The 15,533-nt window shown below is 46.7% G+C and overlaps 1 protein-coding gene across 1 annotated transcript in view; it reads right to left on the bottom strand.

Moving 5' to 3' along the window:
- PDZRN3 (PDZ domain containing ring finger 3) overlaps positions 1-14,865 on the bottom strand; it is a 132,597-nt gene extending 117,732 nt beyond the window's left edge. Inside the window, exons 1-3 of the mRNA XM_064724152.1 lie at positions 13,938-14,865; positions 7,931-8,017; positions 6,700-6,807 (exon numbers count right to left, since the gene is read on the bottom strand). Coding sequence (XP_064580222.1) covers positions 6,700-6,807; positions 7,931-8,017; positions 13,938-14,654 — 912 coding nt within the window. The 5' untranslated portion in view covers positions 14,655-14,865. The remainder of the gene's footprint in view (positions 1-6,699; positions 6,808-7,930; positions 8,018-13,937) is intronic.
- Between the last annotated feature and the right edge of the window lie 668 nt (positions 14,866-15,533).

The raw sequence follows: 15,533 nt of genomic DNA, 5'->3' as shown, positions 1-15,533 counted from the left end.
TGCCTTTTGATGGAGCTGGTCTGAGCTTGCTCCTTTTGTCAGTTAATTTGCACTTACTTCATGCATATCTTTAACCCAACTGGCATGGTAATATGCCACATATGTACTAAATTAAGGATGATTGTGCCTGATTGCCCAATTATGATACCAAATGTGTGAAAATAGTTGATAGGACATTCTGTGTGTTTTCTCTAAAAAGACTCAGCACGTTCAAAAATCTAAAAAAAAACCTAACAGTTAATCATAATGGTTTGGCTTGAAATGTGGAAAACTGATGAGAGGATTTAAAATGCAAGGAATTGCACCACAAATGAAAAGATTAAATTGTCCCATTGTTATATGCTCTGTGAGCATCCTTTAAAATGCCCCCACATTTTTTGGAGTCTGACACATTTCTGTCTGATGAGCGACGGAGGATGAACCAGCTATTTTTCATTTATTTGACAGAGTAATAATTCCTAACCCCAAATTCTAGATTGATAGGTGGCTCATATAATCTGTGACTTTCACTGTGTTTTAAAGCACTGTATCAACAGGACTTTTCTCCCAATTTTTCCAGCCTTACAGTAATGCAAAGTTGGAGGCAAGAGGATCCAACCTGGAAAGCAAATTCCTCATAATTGATTCTCCTTTTTCTCAAGAGCAATTTCCTGTTTAACTGCAATTCCAACACAAACATGAGCAACATTATTTAACTTCTCTGCAAGGACTGTGGATGCTTCATCCCAGAAAAACCCTGGCATTCCTCCCAATTCCAGCAGTGGCAATTATTTTCCTGATTTGTGCACAGTTGTCATGGTCCCCATCTCGAGAGCACTGATGGTTTTATGGCAGAGATTTCACGCTGGCTAAAGACTGAAATGATTGTTTTCAAGACTGTATGAGCAAGGAAAGCAAAAGTGGAGGAAAGTGCAGGGGAGAAAGGACTCCAAACCATAATCCCATTAATTTAAGATGTGTTATGCATAAGGGATCTGTTCCTGAGTTTAAGAGAGCTATTTTTTGATAACTTAATTACCTCTTATTCATTCAACACGCCCTTGAGACCAATATTCTAAGCTTCCACAGATTCAAAATGCCCACATTACGCTTAGGGTCAGCATGATGTGGACTTGTATTAAAAAGAAGAAGGAGTAAGATGGTGTGGAAATTTGAGGGGAACCCACACAGGACCTTTTCAAAAGTTGCAGCATGAAATGTGCTTACAACCTGAGCTCTGCAGCCTGCAGGTCAGAGAGTGTTGGTCCATTTGAAACAACATTGCTTTTTTATTTGCAACACTTATATTTTCATTCCATCCATTTTTTTATGGCTTTGTTTGTGGGAAGAACAGTATTACAGTATTTAGTGTAGAAATCCTGTTGCACCTCTTTGGTCGGTTCTCTGTCTCATCCCCCTGCTTTCCCCACCTCCCTGCCACAGCTCAGCCTGCAGTGCTGGTATGAAATCAGGGAAATAAATTTATGAGAGGAAAAAATGCAGCGATAACCAAGGCCGCCTGTTTTCATTTACATTTTCCTCTCCGGGCTGTTATTATCCCTCCCTTTCTCCCGAGCTCTGGGATCTGTGTTTCAGCCCAGGCACGATGCTGCTTTGTGAGACACCATTAGCAGATATGGACAAAGGCCTTGGGAAGTTTTCTGGGAGCACAAACTGCAAAAAGAGCTGAAAAGAGCTGAGTGTGCTGGAGCTGCAGTGGCTCCCCACAAACGCTCTCGTGTGCTTGCGTGTCCTGGCAGGAACTGCAGCAGCCAATTTTAAGTCACTGTCTGAAAATGTTTTCTTCTAGAAAATTAATTCCTGAGTGTATGGAGCTGCACAGTAAATCTTGTTGGCAGGGCTGAGTTTTCCGTTCAGGACAATTCTGTTTAATCCATATCCTTGTCAGGGTTCAGCTGGCACCCAGCGTCCCGCCAGGAGCTGCAGGCTGAGGATTATCCTGCTAAAGCTGGCATTGTTTTAAAAAGTGCTCAGCAGCAAATCAGGGATGGAAGGTGGTGTTCAGGCAGTGATTTTAGTGAGTGATCAGGCAGTAATTTCAGTGAGTGATTATCTGTGGAAGCTGCCTGTGAGTGGTGATAGGTGAGCAGGGCAGCAGCAGACCAGCAGCACACTGAGCCCTTTCAGCCACAGGCTCAGTCTGCTGGAAAAACGAGACCATCACGCACCACCAGACCACAAGGAATGCTTCTCCTTTTATTCATTCACTCGGTTTTACAGCCATCCTCGCTTCACTTTGTGTCCCTGGCAGGGAAAGGTTCACCCTGCTCCTGCCAGAGCGTCCTTCCCTGCCATTCCTCTGCGGCTGACGGATTCCTCAGTGCTGATGTGACTTCTCAGAGGCTGTGCTGTGAACACAGCTACCAAATTAATCTCCCTGAAATCCACCTAACCCCCTCCTGCGAGCAGAAAGTGGCTCTGCCAAAACACCACACTTACAGCAGGGCGAACAGGCAGCAAACGGCAAATTCTGTTTGTACATCCGCGAGATTCGCTAAAAAGTCTCATTGTCCTCGTGTGTAATCTGTGAAGAAATGCACGTCCTGGAAAAGCAGCCTGTAATTTGTAGCACATGAGTGTGCTTTGGGGAAAATCAATCAAATGAACTAAGACGTGTTCTCAACTCCTAAACTAATGATCCTTCCTGTGAGCAGCATGAAACACCGGGCGAGTCCCAGATGGAATAAATCCTGCAGGTTTCAGCAAGGCTGTGACAGCTTGGACTACCTCAACAGTGCCCTAATTGTGCTGCAAACTTCTTAAGGTGGCCAGCAGTCAGCCTTTTCAAAAGCCTCCTTCTTCCCCAGCACTCCCAGGGCTAAACAAACAAGTTTACCAGTTAGCCAGAAGAGAATGCCAGATTTAATTTATACTCTTTCAGGGCTGATGTGCTTAAAAATAATAACTCTGAAAATCTGATTTTTGTCTTAAGAAATGCCAAGCAGCTGCGTAGAGGCATTCAGGGCTGGGACCTGAACCAACTTCTGTTGAGAGAGGAAATTAGGACCATTTTGTTACCCTGACAAAAATGAAATCTATGAGAACAGTAATTCCTTTGCAGAAAAAAATCAATAGTTTCAGCATGTTTTTAACGTGGCAATTTGCTATGGAACATCTTAACAATACCTCAGTAAATCACCAGTAGAAATCAGCTGCTGGCTTTGAGTGTACAAGTACAGAACTGCATGAAAAATGTGTAGTCAAAGGAGAGGAAATCTCCCAGAATTGTGACTTCCTCACTCCTAAACTCATTGTGAAAAATCTGAGAATAGATACAGGTAAGAAGAACCTTGGTTTACATAGAGAAGTTACAAAACCGCCAAAATACAAATCTGTAACCCTAATCTGGCAAGAACTTCTAGAACTTCTTTCCCTCTGTGCCTCAGATCACCCATTTACAGAGTAAGGATATTATTAAACAGTGAGGGGAAATTATTGAGCAGTTAATAGCCACAGCATGATCTTCATAGTCATATATAAGCACTAAATACCATTATTCAACAGATTCTGTAAAAGAAAATACAAGAAAAAGGCTATTTCTCTGTGTTTGCCACATGCTGCTCTGATGACTGAGTAGTACAGACCATGCAACATTCGTCTTGGTTTTTGTCATTCAGTAGTAGCAACATAGACCTCACAGTGCCATTACTTATTTCAATGAGATGAAATGGGCCCAAAAATTGCTTTTAAAGAAAATTCAAGTCAGTTCTTAAACCTGATTAACTCTGCATTTAACCTCCTGAAAAATGCAGAACAGGAAATCCAAATTACACAAGGAAAATATGTTTAAAAATTATCTCTGACATAATTCCAAGGTTATCTCTGGATCAGATTGTCAGGGGATAGAATTTGCAAGCAAGCAGCAATAAAAAAATGCTTCTGCTATCAGCCCTAAACAGTTCCCTGATGTGTCTGTATTCCACTCTGCCTCACCCCTGCTCAGTAATTAGAAATGTTGTGGCAGCTCTGAAAATGAGAAGTGACGCTCTTATTTCATATGTGCTCCAAAACACATCCACCAGAAGATCTGCAGCAAAGAAACATTTTCCAAAAGGAAATCAAATGATTTGTGTTTTACTTCATTGTAAATTCTCTGTGATGGATGCTGGAATTAATTAGGGAGATGTTGTGCTCAGCATCTTATACTGGAATAAGAATTCTTTGTGGAAGAATCATGCTGATGATCCATAAAACCTTATTATTGAATGGACAAGTTAAAGGAGCTCTAGATAGCTAAATTCAGTTCTAGGGAAGTGATTTGCCATCTTTCCTCACCATTTTTTATGCCTTTGAAAGCAAATGTGACCTGCTAGGATGCTCTGTTCTGTGCCAAGTTCTCCAGCTGAGTCCTCCCAGTTACAGCTACATCTGTAAATAATTTTTGAGTCAAACTCCCAAATCAAAACTTTGACAGTGTGAAGGTTATTGAAAAAACTTGCCTCTAGAAGGACACCACCACTGGCCATTACTAACTCTCACCTAGGTTGTTTACAGGTATTTCAATAAACTAACATAATTAGACACCAGGATGATAAAGCTCACTTAGATGCCTTGATGCAGGAGGGACCCCCTTTTTCCTTATCCAGAGCAAGGTTAGATAAAATGTGCTAAATATAAACTGCACAGGATGAAACAGCTGCTCTCAGGGGCTGGTGTGCACAGTATCTGTGTTTTAAAGGGCTCACTTTTAGAGCACTCCAGTCTAGTGCTGTGAACTGGATGCCTGGAGTGGCTGGGCTGCAGGAAACAAATGAATTTATCTAGAAAAGCATTCCATTAGCACTCCTGGAGACTGCCCCACCATGGGAATCAAACCACATTATCTGGGCACCACTCAGGGCTTGCTTCCACTGGACACTCCTGATCCAGAGTGATGCTGCTCTGGAGGCACCCAAAGCCAACCCTTGGGAAACAATGTGCTCCATTTCCATCAGCATTTTGTGTATATTTAGAGGTGAGAAGAGTGAACATGACAATGAGTTTGTGGTCAGCACAACAAGAGCTGTCAACACACGTCAGCCCCATGTCAACACGTGGGCTCCTGCTACCCTTGGCGTGTTATTAATCCAACAAATCCCTCTGATGTCTTTGTTCTGGGCTCTTCTCTCGTCTGAAAATGCAGCTTGAGCTGTGCAAAGGCTCTGCACAAGCACTGCTGGCACAGGCATGGCTGTGCTGAGGGAGGGGACAGGGCAGGAACGCTCACCCAGCTGTCCCCTCATGTCCCTCAGCTCCTCTGGGCACAGAGTGGGGCTCCTTCCTCAGCCTGCACCAACACCCAGCTTGGGGAGCAGTGAGGAAGGAGCAGAAACTAAAATCAGAAGGAAGGAGGTGCCTTGCAAGGCAGCAGATGGTGCAGAGCCCATGGAGCCTGGCTGTCCTTGTCCCCTGCGAGCCAGGGTCACCTCCACCGCTCCCACAGCCTGAACCAGGACCAGGACATTTCCCAACCCAGGGGCGTTTGGTCTCCCAGAGTTTTGGTTTTCATACAGTTGTTTGGTTTATGTGACTGTGCACTACTTCAGAAACGGATGTCAGCTTTCCAAGGAGGCTGTGGGGAAATTCAGGCTTATGGGAAACCTTCAGCTCAAACAAAATCTGAGTTCTCACAAAACTGTCCAGACCTTTTCGCAATTATCTTACATCACACACAGGGTTTGAGCAACTCTGGATCATTTCACAGCTCAGCTTCTTATCTTTTTATAGTTCTGCTACTGTGGCTCCATTCTTTCCCATATGAAGAAACTTAATTAATATTTTATACCCTTACTAGATTGTGAATACAATTTGCCATAAGAGTACAGAAAAAGCAAATACACTTTGTCCCCTGCCAACAGAAAATCCTTAACAGCTGTTTATTGCTCATTTGCAAAACATAAGAGCAATGGAATTCCATTACTTAGAGAAACTGGCTGTTCCATGATATCCTTGGCAACAAACACCACACTTATCTTTTTGAACAATAGACTCTCAAAGTTTCTGCAGCCTACAAAAATAAGACAGTGAGGAAGACTTTTTCTTTAACTGCAAAATGCCAAACAATGGGAACTGACTCACCGTCAGCTGCATTGCTTCATGAAAATGAAACTTTTTCTTGCTCTCTCTCCCCCCCCAAAAAAGAAGAAATTTGCTCGCTGCAAATTTAGAGAAAAGTTTCATGCAACCATCTCCTTCACAGGAAGAGCTTTTTATTGAGGTCAAGACTTTGGCAAAATGAGGAGAAATTCAGACTGCAATCTGAGTAATGTAAGAACTCACAAACAACATTAAAGGAGTTACTTGGGTTTATGATAAACCATAGAGAAATCACAGAGTGGAATTTTCCCTGACTGCTCAAAACTTAAATACCAAGAAAAATAACATCATGCTTTACACCACAGATTCTTCACATATGGTTTTAACTAAGTAACTTCCAAGTTTCCAACAGCTTAAAAAAGAACTATCTATGGCATACCAGAGAGATGCGAGCTCCTCAGAAAGTCAGGACATGCACATACCATCCATAATCTGCTTTCTATATTTAGGGAAGGACTATACCTAAAGCCCTGGAGGTCAGCACTGAATCAAGCCCAGCATATTTTCACAGACAGATGTTCTAGACAGTGTTTACCACAGTCCACTCTCCCAAGCCCACAGCAAATGTGCCATGTGAGGAGCTGAGCTGCAGCCTGCACTATTAAAAGGAGTGTATTCTCTTACCTCAATAATCCTGTCGTGGATTTGCAGCCCTCCTTCCTTAGCAGCAGGCCCACTGTCAACTATTTTGGAAACAAAAATTCCTTCGCTGGATGAGCCATCCTGATTGTCCTTCAGGGATGAAAAGGAGAACACATCATTGTCCCTCTCATCTGCCCTCAGCTGAAGCTTGTCCATGCCACAACAGTGCAAGTAATTTGAGAGAAATATTCTTACTGATGTCTTAATATGGAATTACTTTGTGCTAACGAGAACACCTGATACTCTGATTTTGAAAGATTAAGCAACCAGGGATGGGTTTCCATTAGGTAAATTAGTTGCTTGATAATCATTTTCCTCCGACTTAGGCCAGCTCAGGAGTAATTGTCGTTACAATTATTCTCACAGCAAAATCCAGTGAGACCCAGCCTGCTTGCACATCAAACATAAGACAACAGTGCAATTTTCATTTTTAGTTGCACAGCTTTTGCTCTGGAGACTTGAAAATAAACCCATGAAAACACCTTACACCTAACAAGGTATTTTCATATTTCTGTGTATTGTGCTTCTACCAGTGCAGAACAATGTCTCAGAAAGTTGAAAAACTCTAAAGAAAGAATAACTTTCAAGTGAATTCACTAGGAATAAATTGTGATTAATGTCAGATTTCTGAGCAGCCAAGAAGTAGTTCTGAATACTTTCTAAATTACTAAGACAAGGTATAATCCACTCCTTGATGTAATTAAAGTCATATGCAGCAGCTCCAGCCAACAAGCATCCCAAAAAAATCCATTAGTGAGTGTGTGGTGCAGGAAACATCTGCTGAAATCACAGAACTCAAAACCAAGCTGTTTAAGTTCCATCCCTTCACCTGCACAGAGAGCTGCTGGATCCCTGCTGGAAAGGAGAGTAAATATTTTATATTTTTTTTTAATGAAAGGGGCTAAAGTTGTGGCTCTCAGCCCATGAAGTTCACAGCAGTAGGGTCTGAGAAAGAGACACCGTGGGTTTTATCACGTTGGGAGGGCACTGCACTGGGATTAGTGGTGCTGGCTGTGATGAGATGCAAGAACAAACAGGCAGCGAGAGAAAAGGCAGCGTGGTTAATGGACATCCACACAACCCCAATGGAAGAGCTGCTCTGAAAGAATCCCAAGGGGACCAAATGCTTGTCAGCAACATTTTTTCCTCCAAGTGTTGACCTACATGCTTTTCCCAACTGGAAAGGGCAAACATATTTTAACAATTAACATACCACGCACGGCCGGCCACCAATAATATTAAATCCAAGAGATCCAGAGTCCCGATGGAGGACCAGAGTCAGTGCTTTAGTTTCTTCACCCTGCAAAGAACAGACAAACACACTCAAAACAGGGTGTCTGGGGGGTAAAACAGCACAGGTAATACTTCTACCCAGGTTTGTTGTTGGGTTGGTTTCTCATTTTTGTTAAATCCCCTTGTAGTTTAGAGACAAATGTTTGGAATAACTGTGCAGCTCCCAGTGGCTGCTCCAGCCACCCCACTGAGCTCCAGCAGCAGAGCCTCCCCTAAGATTTATGTGTCTGTTTTATTGAGATCTACACTGAGACACTTAACAGCAGCAGAAGGGGTTTATATGCAATGCTGGTTCCTGCAACTACTTGACCCAGTCAGATGTGATGTGTTATGTAAAATACTCCACGTTTCCAGTAGTCAAACTCTTTGAATTTCCCAGGGCTTGGGGGTGACTGAACCTCAGGACTGGAGCCTTGCATTGCCTCTCTCTCCTGCTGACTACGTGACATTGTTTTAAGTGACATTGTTTTAAACAGTATCAAACACAAAATTCTCTGCAGAGTTTTAAAACACAGCATTAAACAGAACTGTGACAAATTTTGCCACAGGCCCAGAATGGCAATTGCTATTCACAGCACCTGCCGTGCGTGATTTTTTTGCTCTGGCATTTTAAGACCAGCAAAACAGAAATCTCCCATCACTGAAAATTATTATGGTAATCCCCTAAAATGTGAAATTCTTCAGTGAATAGTTTTCTGGACAAACAGCATAACACAAAGATGTAATATTTGGGGGGCTGTGTGAACAGATTTTGTTATTTTTCTAATCCTGGTCTCTCATCCCAGCTTATTCCTAACTACCAACTCCTACAAAATGTCCTTTATGACCCAGGGATGCTACTTAGGCCTAATAACTTGTATGAAGACAAAATTAAGTGGGTGAACTGTTAAAGACAACTAAATGTTCACAATGTTCTCCCTTCAGTCTCAATCTAGTGTTGTTATTTACAGCAGAGCACTACAAAAAGCCCTCTGAATAACAACATTTAGAGATCAGAATAGGATCTGTGTGTGCATCTAGAGATAGAGATGAATTTTCCTACCTCCAAAACCATTTTCTTTGTTTTATCCAAGAGGTGAAAAAGTTATGAACACAAAAAAAGTTTGAGGAAGTTCTCTTAAAAGTCTGGTTTTCATAACCAATTAATGACAAAAATTGCAACAGTTACATTGTAATTCAAGGCAGATGGTTTTGGTTCGTGCATTTTCCTTCTAACATGTCAATTTGAAGTTGTCAATCAAATATTAACGTCTATTAAAGTCATGAAAAATGTCAGGGTAATCCTGGATTACTGAATTACTGGCAGAGATTGGGGATGATAAGGAAGCTCAGTTCCCTGGCAGAGCTCCACTGACCAGAGCACACTCTGAGCTCCAGCAGCCCCACCTGAAATGTGCTCTACAACCTCCACGTCACTTTCTGATCACTATCTACCCTAATTTATGATCCACGCACAAATAGACTTGGACCTGGTGCAGAGGAACATGAGCAAACTCTGGCTGATTCCATTTGAGTCTGCCTGCACTTGGCAGCAGTGAGAAGCAGGTACCCAGAAGAGAAGTGAAAAATGAAGTAAAATCTGTTTCCCTGCAAGTCTACAGACCCAGACCTCAGACAGGATTTCAAGGAACAAATTTCCAGTCCTGTGGGACCACTCTCAAGGACTGATGATTCTGGATGTGAAAGACAAGCACATGCTAGCATGACTGTTTCCTTCCATTATCCCTATTTAAGAGGGCAAATCAATTACAACAATCAAAAAACAATTACAACATCGCTCTCAAGACACTTTCAGTAATTAGAGTTGCCTGTTTTCATTAAAGCCTCCTTATGAGGCTTTGATTTGACACTTTTACACCTGGCTGAACAAGTATTAAAGCAGGTGGGATTGAACCAGCCGGGTTGTGAGGGAACAGAAACAACTAACGCAGCTTTCTGTATGTACTTCTGACAAAGTACTTCTGTCTACAGGGGTTTTAAAGGCATTTCCAGGTTTTTTCTGGTGGCTTTGTGCAGTGTCTCCATGCTCCCCATGGCAGCAGTCACGTTGCAGCCCCACTGTGGGTGCAGAAGTGCCCAGCCCTGGGACAGAGCAGCACCTTGCTCTGACACTGGGTCACTTCTGCACGCCCACATCTCATCTTTTAACAACTCCTTCAACAACCTCCTCCTTCTCTTCACAAGGAAAACACCATGCAAATGATTTTTCCAGGGCTCTGCCTTTCTCTCCCCCTCCAAGATGTGGCATTCCAGCAGAGCAGTGATTAAGCAGTGAGGTAACTGTGGAAATGTGGTGGCCAGGGGCCAGCCCTGCTCCAGCAGCAGACCTGATGGTTCCTGGCATCTTGTATTCCCACAGCTGAACAGAACTCTTAAACATAATTCTTGAAATTACTGTACTTCCCAGCTGAGTAATGTGCAGCTAATAGACTGCCTTTCCCTTTAGACAGCAAAGACTAATTTCTTTGGTAGTGCTGTGGCTAAAAAGCCTTTGTCTTTACCAGAGGAGGCACCTCAGCTCCTTCTTCACTGGTGAAAAGGCTGCCAGGACCTGCCTGGCCCATCCTGCCTGAGAAAAACACATCATCTTGCTTTAAAGGACTTCATCTGGCTCTCACAGAATTCAAATCTTTGCCACCACCACCACAGAGGCTCTGAATGTCGGATCAGAACGGGTTCTTGCCTGGCTGATCCATTTAAAGTCAGCTCCTGTCTCTGGTTGCCAGGAGAGCAGAAAGGTTTCCACCCTGGGCTGTCAACTGCTTCTGATTCCCTCTCCCCTTGCCCCTTCCCAAAGGACTTTGCTGGCTGTGTAAATAAGGATTGACCAGATCAGCTTATCAAGAGGTGTGCACAGGGCTGTGTTTCACCAAGGATTAAGCCTTGTTTGAATTGTACAAGTTTTTTTCTCGATTGTTTAGACTTTGATATTTCAGGATTGACATGTCTGATGGAAGGAAATACTAATTTTGACCTCCTAATACTCCACCTTCCCTCCCACTCCATCCTCAATAAGCCTCTCCTCTTTCCACCATGGAATAAACAGACATTCTCTGAACAAACCTTGGAACTGTACACAGTAAAACTGAAGTGTTCCCTCAGTGATAACACACAAGGGCAACACAACTGGGGTCACTTAAGGCACACCTACTGCTTAAGGGGGTTATAAAATTGTGAGAAGCTTACAGATGAGTGTGTGTATAAAAAATATATTTATTTATGTCTTCTCTCAATATGGCTATGGGGGTGTTATAGAACTCACCTCAGAAATTATTGATGAAAGCACAGCAAAGCTGTGATTCATCCAGCATCACAAACAAGGTCTATGCTAAGGTGAATCCCCACCTGGGTCTCCAAAGTTGGGTCTTTAAAGAATGGGCTAATGTCACTCAATATGGTATTTTCCCCTTTCACTAAGCATTTAAACACAACTGTACATGGGGATTTCTTCTGTTTGACTACAGATCTGATTTATTCTGGATTGGTTCTACATCTGCAGCAACAGGCAGGAAAGCCAGAAAACCCCTTTTCTCCAGGTACTGAGGACCAGAACCTCCCACAGTAAGTTCTGCAATCACCACTCGTAAGCTATGGATTGTTGGTGCTTAGCACAGACCAAGCTACTCCATCTGAGAATGTATGAAATATGAATAATGGTCATTATTTAAATAATAATGACAGCAAATTGGTTATTTCACACTACCATACCGTTATTTAAATTGGTTATTTCACACTACCATTCCTCTAATCCCTGTGTTCAGGGACATAACCCGTAGGAAAATTTATAAATCTTGCTGAGCGCTCCTGCACAGTCTGTGCTACTGTCTCTGAGAAAACAACCCCACATTTGGAAGCCTGCAAAGAGGGAAAGCATCCCCTGCACTGGGTGACCACCACAGGTCCTCCACTAAACTCTGTGTGTCACAAAGATGCCAGTTTGCTGTTGGTGCCTGCCTGGGAGCTGGGCAGCAGAGCTGTTGGTGTTGGCCAGCTGCCCAAAAAGCTGTGAAAGGCACGGAGCTGAGTGAGCGCCGGCCCGGGGCTGTGGTGACACGACACCTCGCAGCTTTCCCAGCCTGGTGGCTGCTCCAGAGAACTGCACAACAGCCCTTTGTAACCGGGCTGGACCCAGCACAGGGGCCTGCGCCAGCTGGACCCATAAATCTGGTAGGAAGTGCAGCTGAAAATATGTATCAGGAACGTTTGCAGCTGAGAAGGAGCAGCTCTCAGGATTGCAGCGGCTCCTGACACTGAACAGAGCTAAAAGATGCAAACCCAACATCATCAGCATTACCCATGAAAAAAGGGTGGTGTGAGAATAAAGGAGATCAAGGATGAGGAGGTGGGGACTGGGTGAGACGGTTTCTGACAGCAGGACAGTGTGCAGGGCTCTCCTGCCATCAGCAGTGGACATGGAGCTCTGTGCCAGGCTGAGGGAGCAGAAATCCTCCAGAATGCCATGGCAAAGTGCTGCAGGAAAAGGGGGAGACAGAACTGTCCTGAACCTTGATATGACTCTGAACCCCCCACTTATTTTAATGTTATAACTAAGATTTTGACCACCACACACCCAGTACTGCCTGAAGTTAGAACAGTTCATTTATATTGAAATATTTTCTGGTTTGAGTTAGGAAAAGAGGATGGGTTCTGTCCTGGATTCCTAAGAAGGTTTAAAAAAAAAAAAAAAAAAGAGATCCTCTGACATGAAGTTTTATTTCCTTTACACAGCTTTTAGAGCCTCAACATTAGCAGAGGTGTGAATACAGATGTTTGACAGTTTTGAACAGTTTAATACTGCTGTGTCTGTGGTAGCACATTCCAGGTCACTGGGAGGACTCTGAATGTCTTCATTTAAAAGATAATTGGCTTCTAGGGCTTCCCTCGCTGGGGAGCCTCATTCCAATTAAAACTTGGGGATTGCTGCAGCTCTGGCTTTTGATTCTGGTCATTTTATAAATGGTCTAATTTTGAGGGGTTGAAATCAAGTTAATTTTTCCCTTCCTAATTAAAGAACCCTGTGTGACACTGAGAAAGAAATCACAAGTACACAGCAGAGGTATTTGGATGTCACAAAGATGATGGCTGCAGATCCTGAAATAGCTGCTGAGGTGTCCGTGTCACATCACAGTTAATCCCAAAGGCTGCATTTTGTAGGAAGCCCTACTGTGGGATGCCAGGTGAGCTCGGGCTCTGGAAAGCATTGGGATCAGCAGCTTCTTCCAATGCACTCCACTTTGTGGGACCCCTGGGAGTCAATTTCTGCTGCTTTAATACCATTTCCAGCCCTGGAAATTCCACTTTCAGAGTTTTCTTCGGGGAAGAGAACCAAGAGAAAACAGTAACACCGCGACCTTGTTACTTTCCTGTGCGAGTTACCTTATGGGGTCCAGCCTTAAAAACGCACCTACAGAAAGATGCACCTATAGATGCCCCGCTTAAAGCCGTACCTATAGAAAGCGGCATGTTACGGATATTAAACCCCAAAGCTCAGCTATTTGAAAGGATTTGCGGCCGGGTGGGCTCTCCAGGAGAAACCCTGCATAGGGAACGCTCCGGGCGCCGCGCACGGGACAGGGCGCATCCCCCGGATCAGGGCGCGGCGCATCCCCGGGGATAGGGCGCATCCCGAGGGACAAGGCGCATCCCCGGGGACAGGGCGCATCCCGAGGGACAGAGCACATCCCCGGGGACAGGGCGCATCCCGAGGGACAAGGCGCATCCCCGGGGACAGGGCGCATCCCGAGGGACAAGGCGCATCCCCGGGGACAGGGCGCATCCCGAGGGACAAGGCGCATCCCGAGGGACAAGGCGCATCCCCGGGGACAAGGAGCATACCGAGGGACGAGGCGCATCCCGAGGGACAAGGAGCATCCCCAGGGACACGGCACATCCCCAGGGACCCCGGGCAGCGCGGGGCCCACCCTTACCTTGCCGGGGGAGGCTGCGCGGGCGCGGGCCAGCGCGTCCAGGCGGGCGCTGTACTGCGTGAAGCGCTTCTGGTATCGCAGCGCCGTCACCTGCAGCTCCAGCTGCGCCGCCGCCAGCCGCGACAGCAGCGACTGCTCCCGCTTGCCGGCGCGCAGCGCCTCCTTCTTGAGCGCCTTCTCCAGCGCGGCCGCCCGCGCCTGCAGCGCGGCTCCGTGTGCGCGCAGGGCCCGCAGGCAGCCGTGGCCGCCGGCGCGGCGCTCGCCGTGGGTCAGCACCAGCCCGCAGCCCTGCTCGCAGAGCCCCGCGGGCCGCGCCTCGCAGCGCTCCCGCATGTGCGCCTCCACATCGCGCAGGTTGAGCACCTGGCGGCAGCCGCGGTTGCGGCACTTGGCCGGCGAGAAGTCGCAGGTCTCGGCGTGCTCGCCCAGGTGCTGCAGCGGCACCACGGCCTCGCAGCCCCGCGCGTGGTTGTCGCACTTGATGTCCAGCTTGAGGATGAGGCTCTTGAGGGGCAGGACGTGGTTGAGCTCCTTGGTGGAGATGCGCTGGCAGTTGACGGGGCAGCTGCCCTGCTGCACCACCCAGGGCAGCACGCAGCCCGCGCAGAAGACGTGTCCGCACGGGGTGGTCAGCGGGTCCTCCAGCACTTTGTTGCACAGGTTGCACTTGAAGTCGGGATCCACCTCCCCGCTGAAGCGATCCAGCTCGAACCCCATCCTCCTTCCGCTCCGCCGCCAACAACCGAAGAAAAGAAAAAAAACCAAACAAAAAAGCCCAGAAAAAGTACCCGGAGTGCGCGGACGGGCCGGGGGGGGAGGCGGAGAACGGGAATAAATAAGAAGGAGCCGCTCCCGCCGCCGCCCCAGAGGCAGCTGAGCCCCCGGGCCGGCCCGCGGCCGTGCCCCGTCCCGCGGTCCCGGAGCGCCCGGGAGGAGCCGCGGCCGCGCCGCCGCCTGCGCGCAGGGCCCGCCCCCGGGCCTGGCCCCGCCCCGGCCCCGCCCCCAGAGCCGCCCTCAGCCCGGGGGTCCCGGCCGGACAAGGGGGCTTTGTGTGCGGAACCGGCGGGGCAGGGATGCGGCAATGCTGCCCCTTCCCCCGAGGGCGGGAACGGGGCCCGCGGGGCAGCGCCGCACACGGGAGGGGAAGGGAGACACACACGCTTGGCGAAGCGGGGGGAGAGAAGGCGAGCGGGGACAGGGAGGGATGGAGGGGAGGGGGAGCGCACGGAGAGTCGCGTTAGGTGTGACAGGGTGAGACCGACGGGCTGCGGGCAGCGGGGACAGACAGGGTGACCGCTCGGAGCGGTGTGGGACACACAGGGCAGGGGCGGCCATGCCAGCCTGGAGCTGCTTCGTGTAGTGGATGTCCCTGACTGTGGCAAAAGGTTTGGAACCGGATGGTCTTTAAGGTTCCTTCCAACCCAAACCATCCAATGGCTCTGTGATGACTTTTGGAAAGGGCACTTATGGAGAGCCAGGCCAGCCAGCCTGGAGGTACTTGGTGTATTGGAGGTGTCCCTGATTGTGGCAAAAGGTTTGGAACCAGATGGTCTTTAAGGTTCCTTCTAACCCAAACCATCCAACAACTCTGCGATG

This window comes from Zonotrichia leucophrys, chromosome 12 (genome assembly GCF_028769735.1).
Source record: "Zonotrichia leucophrys gambelii isolate GWCS_2022_RI chromosome 12, RI_Zleu_2.0, whole genome shotgun sequence".
In the NCBI taxonomy this organism is placed as follows: Eukaryota; Metazoa; Chordata; class Aves; order Passeriformes; family Passerellidae; genus Zonotrichia; species Zonotrichia leucophrys.
The sequence above is the reverse complement of the archived record's forward strand: the minus strand, read 5'-3'. Positions and strand labels throughout refer to the sequence as shown.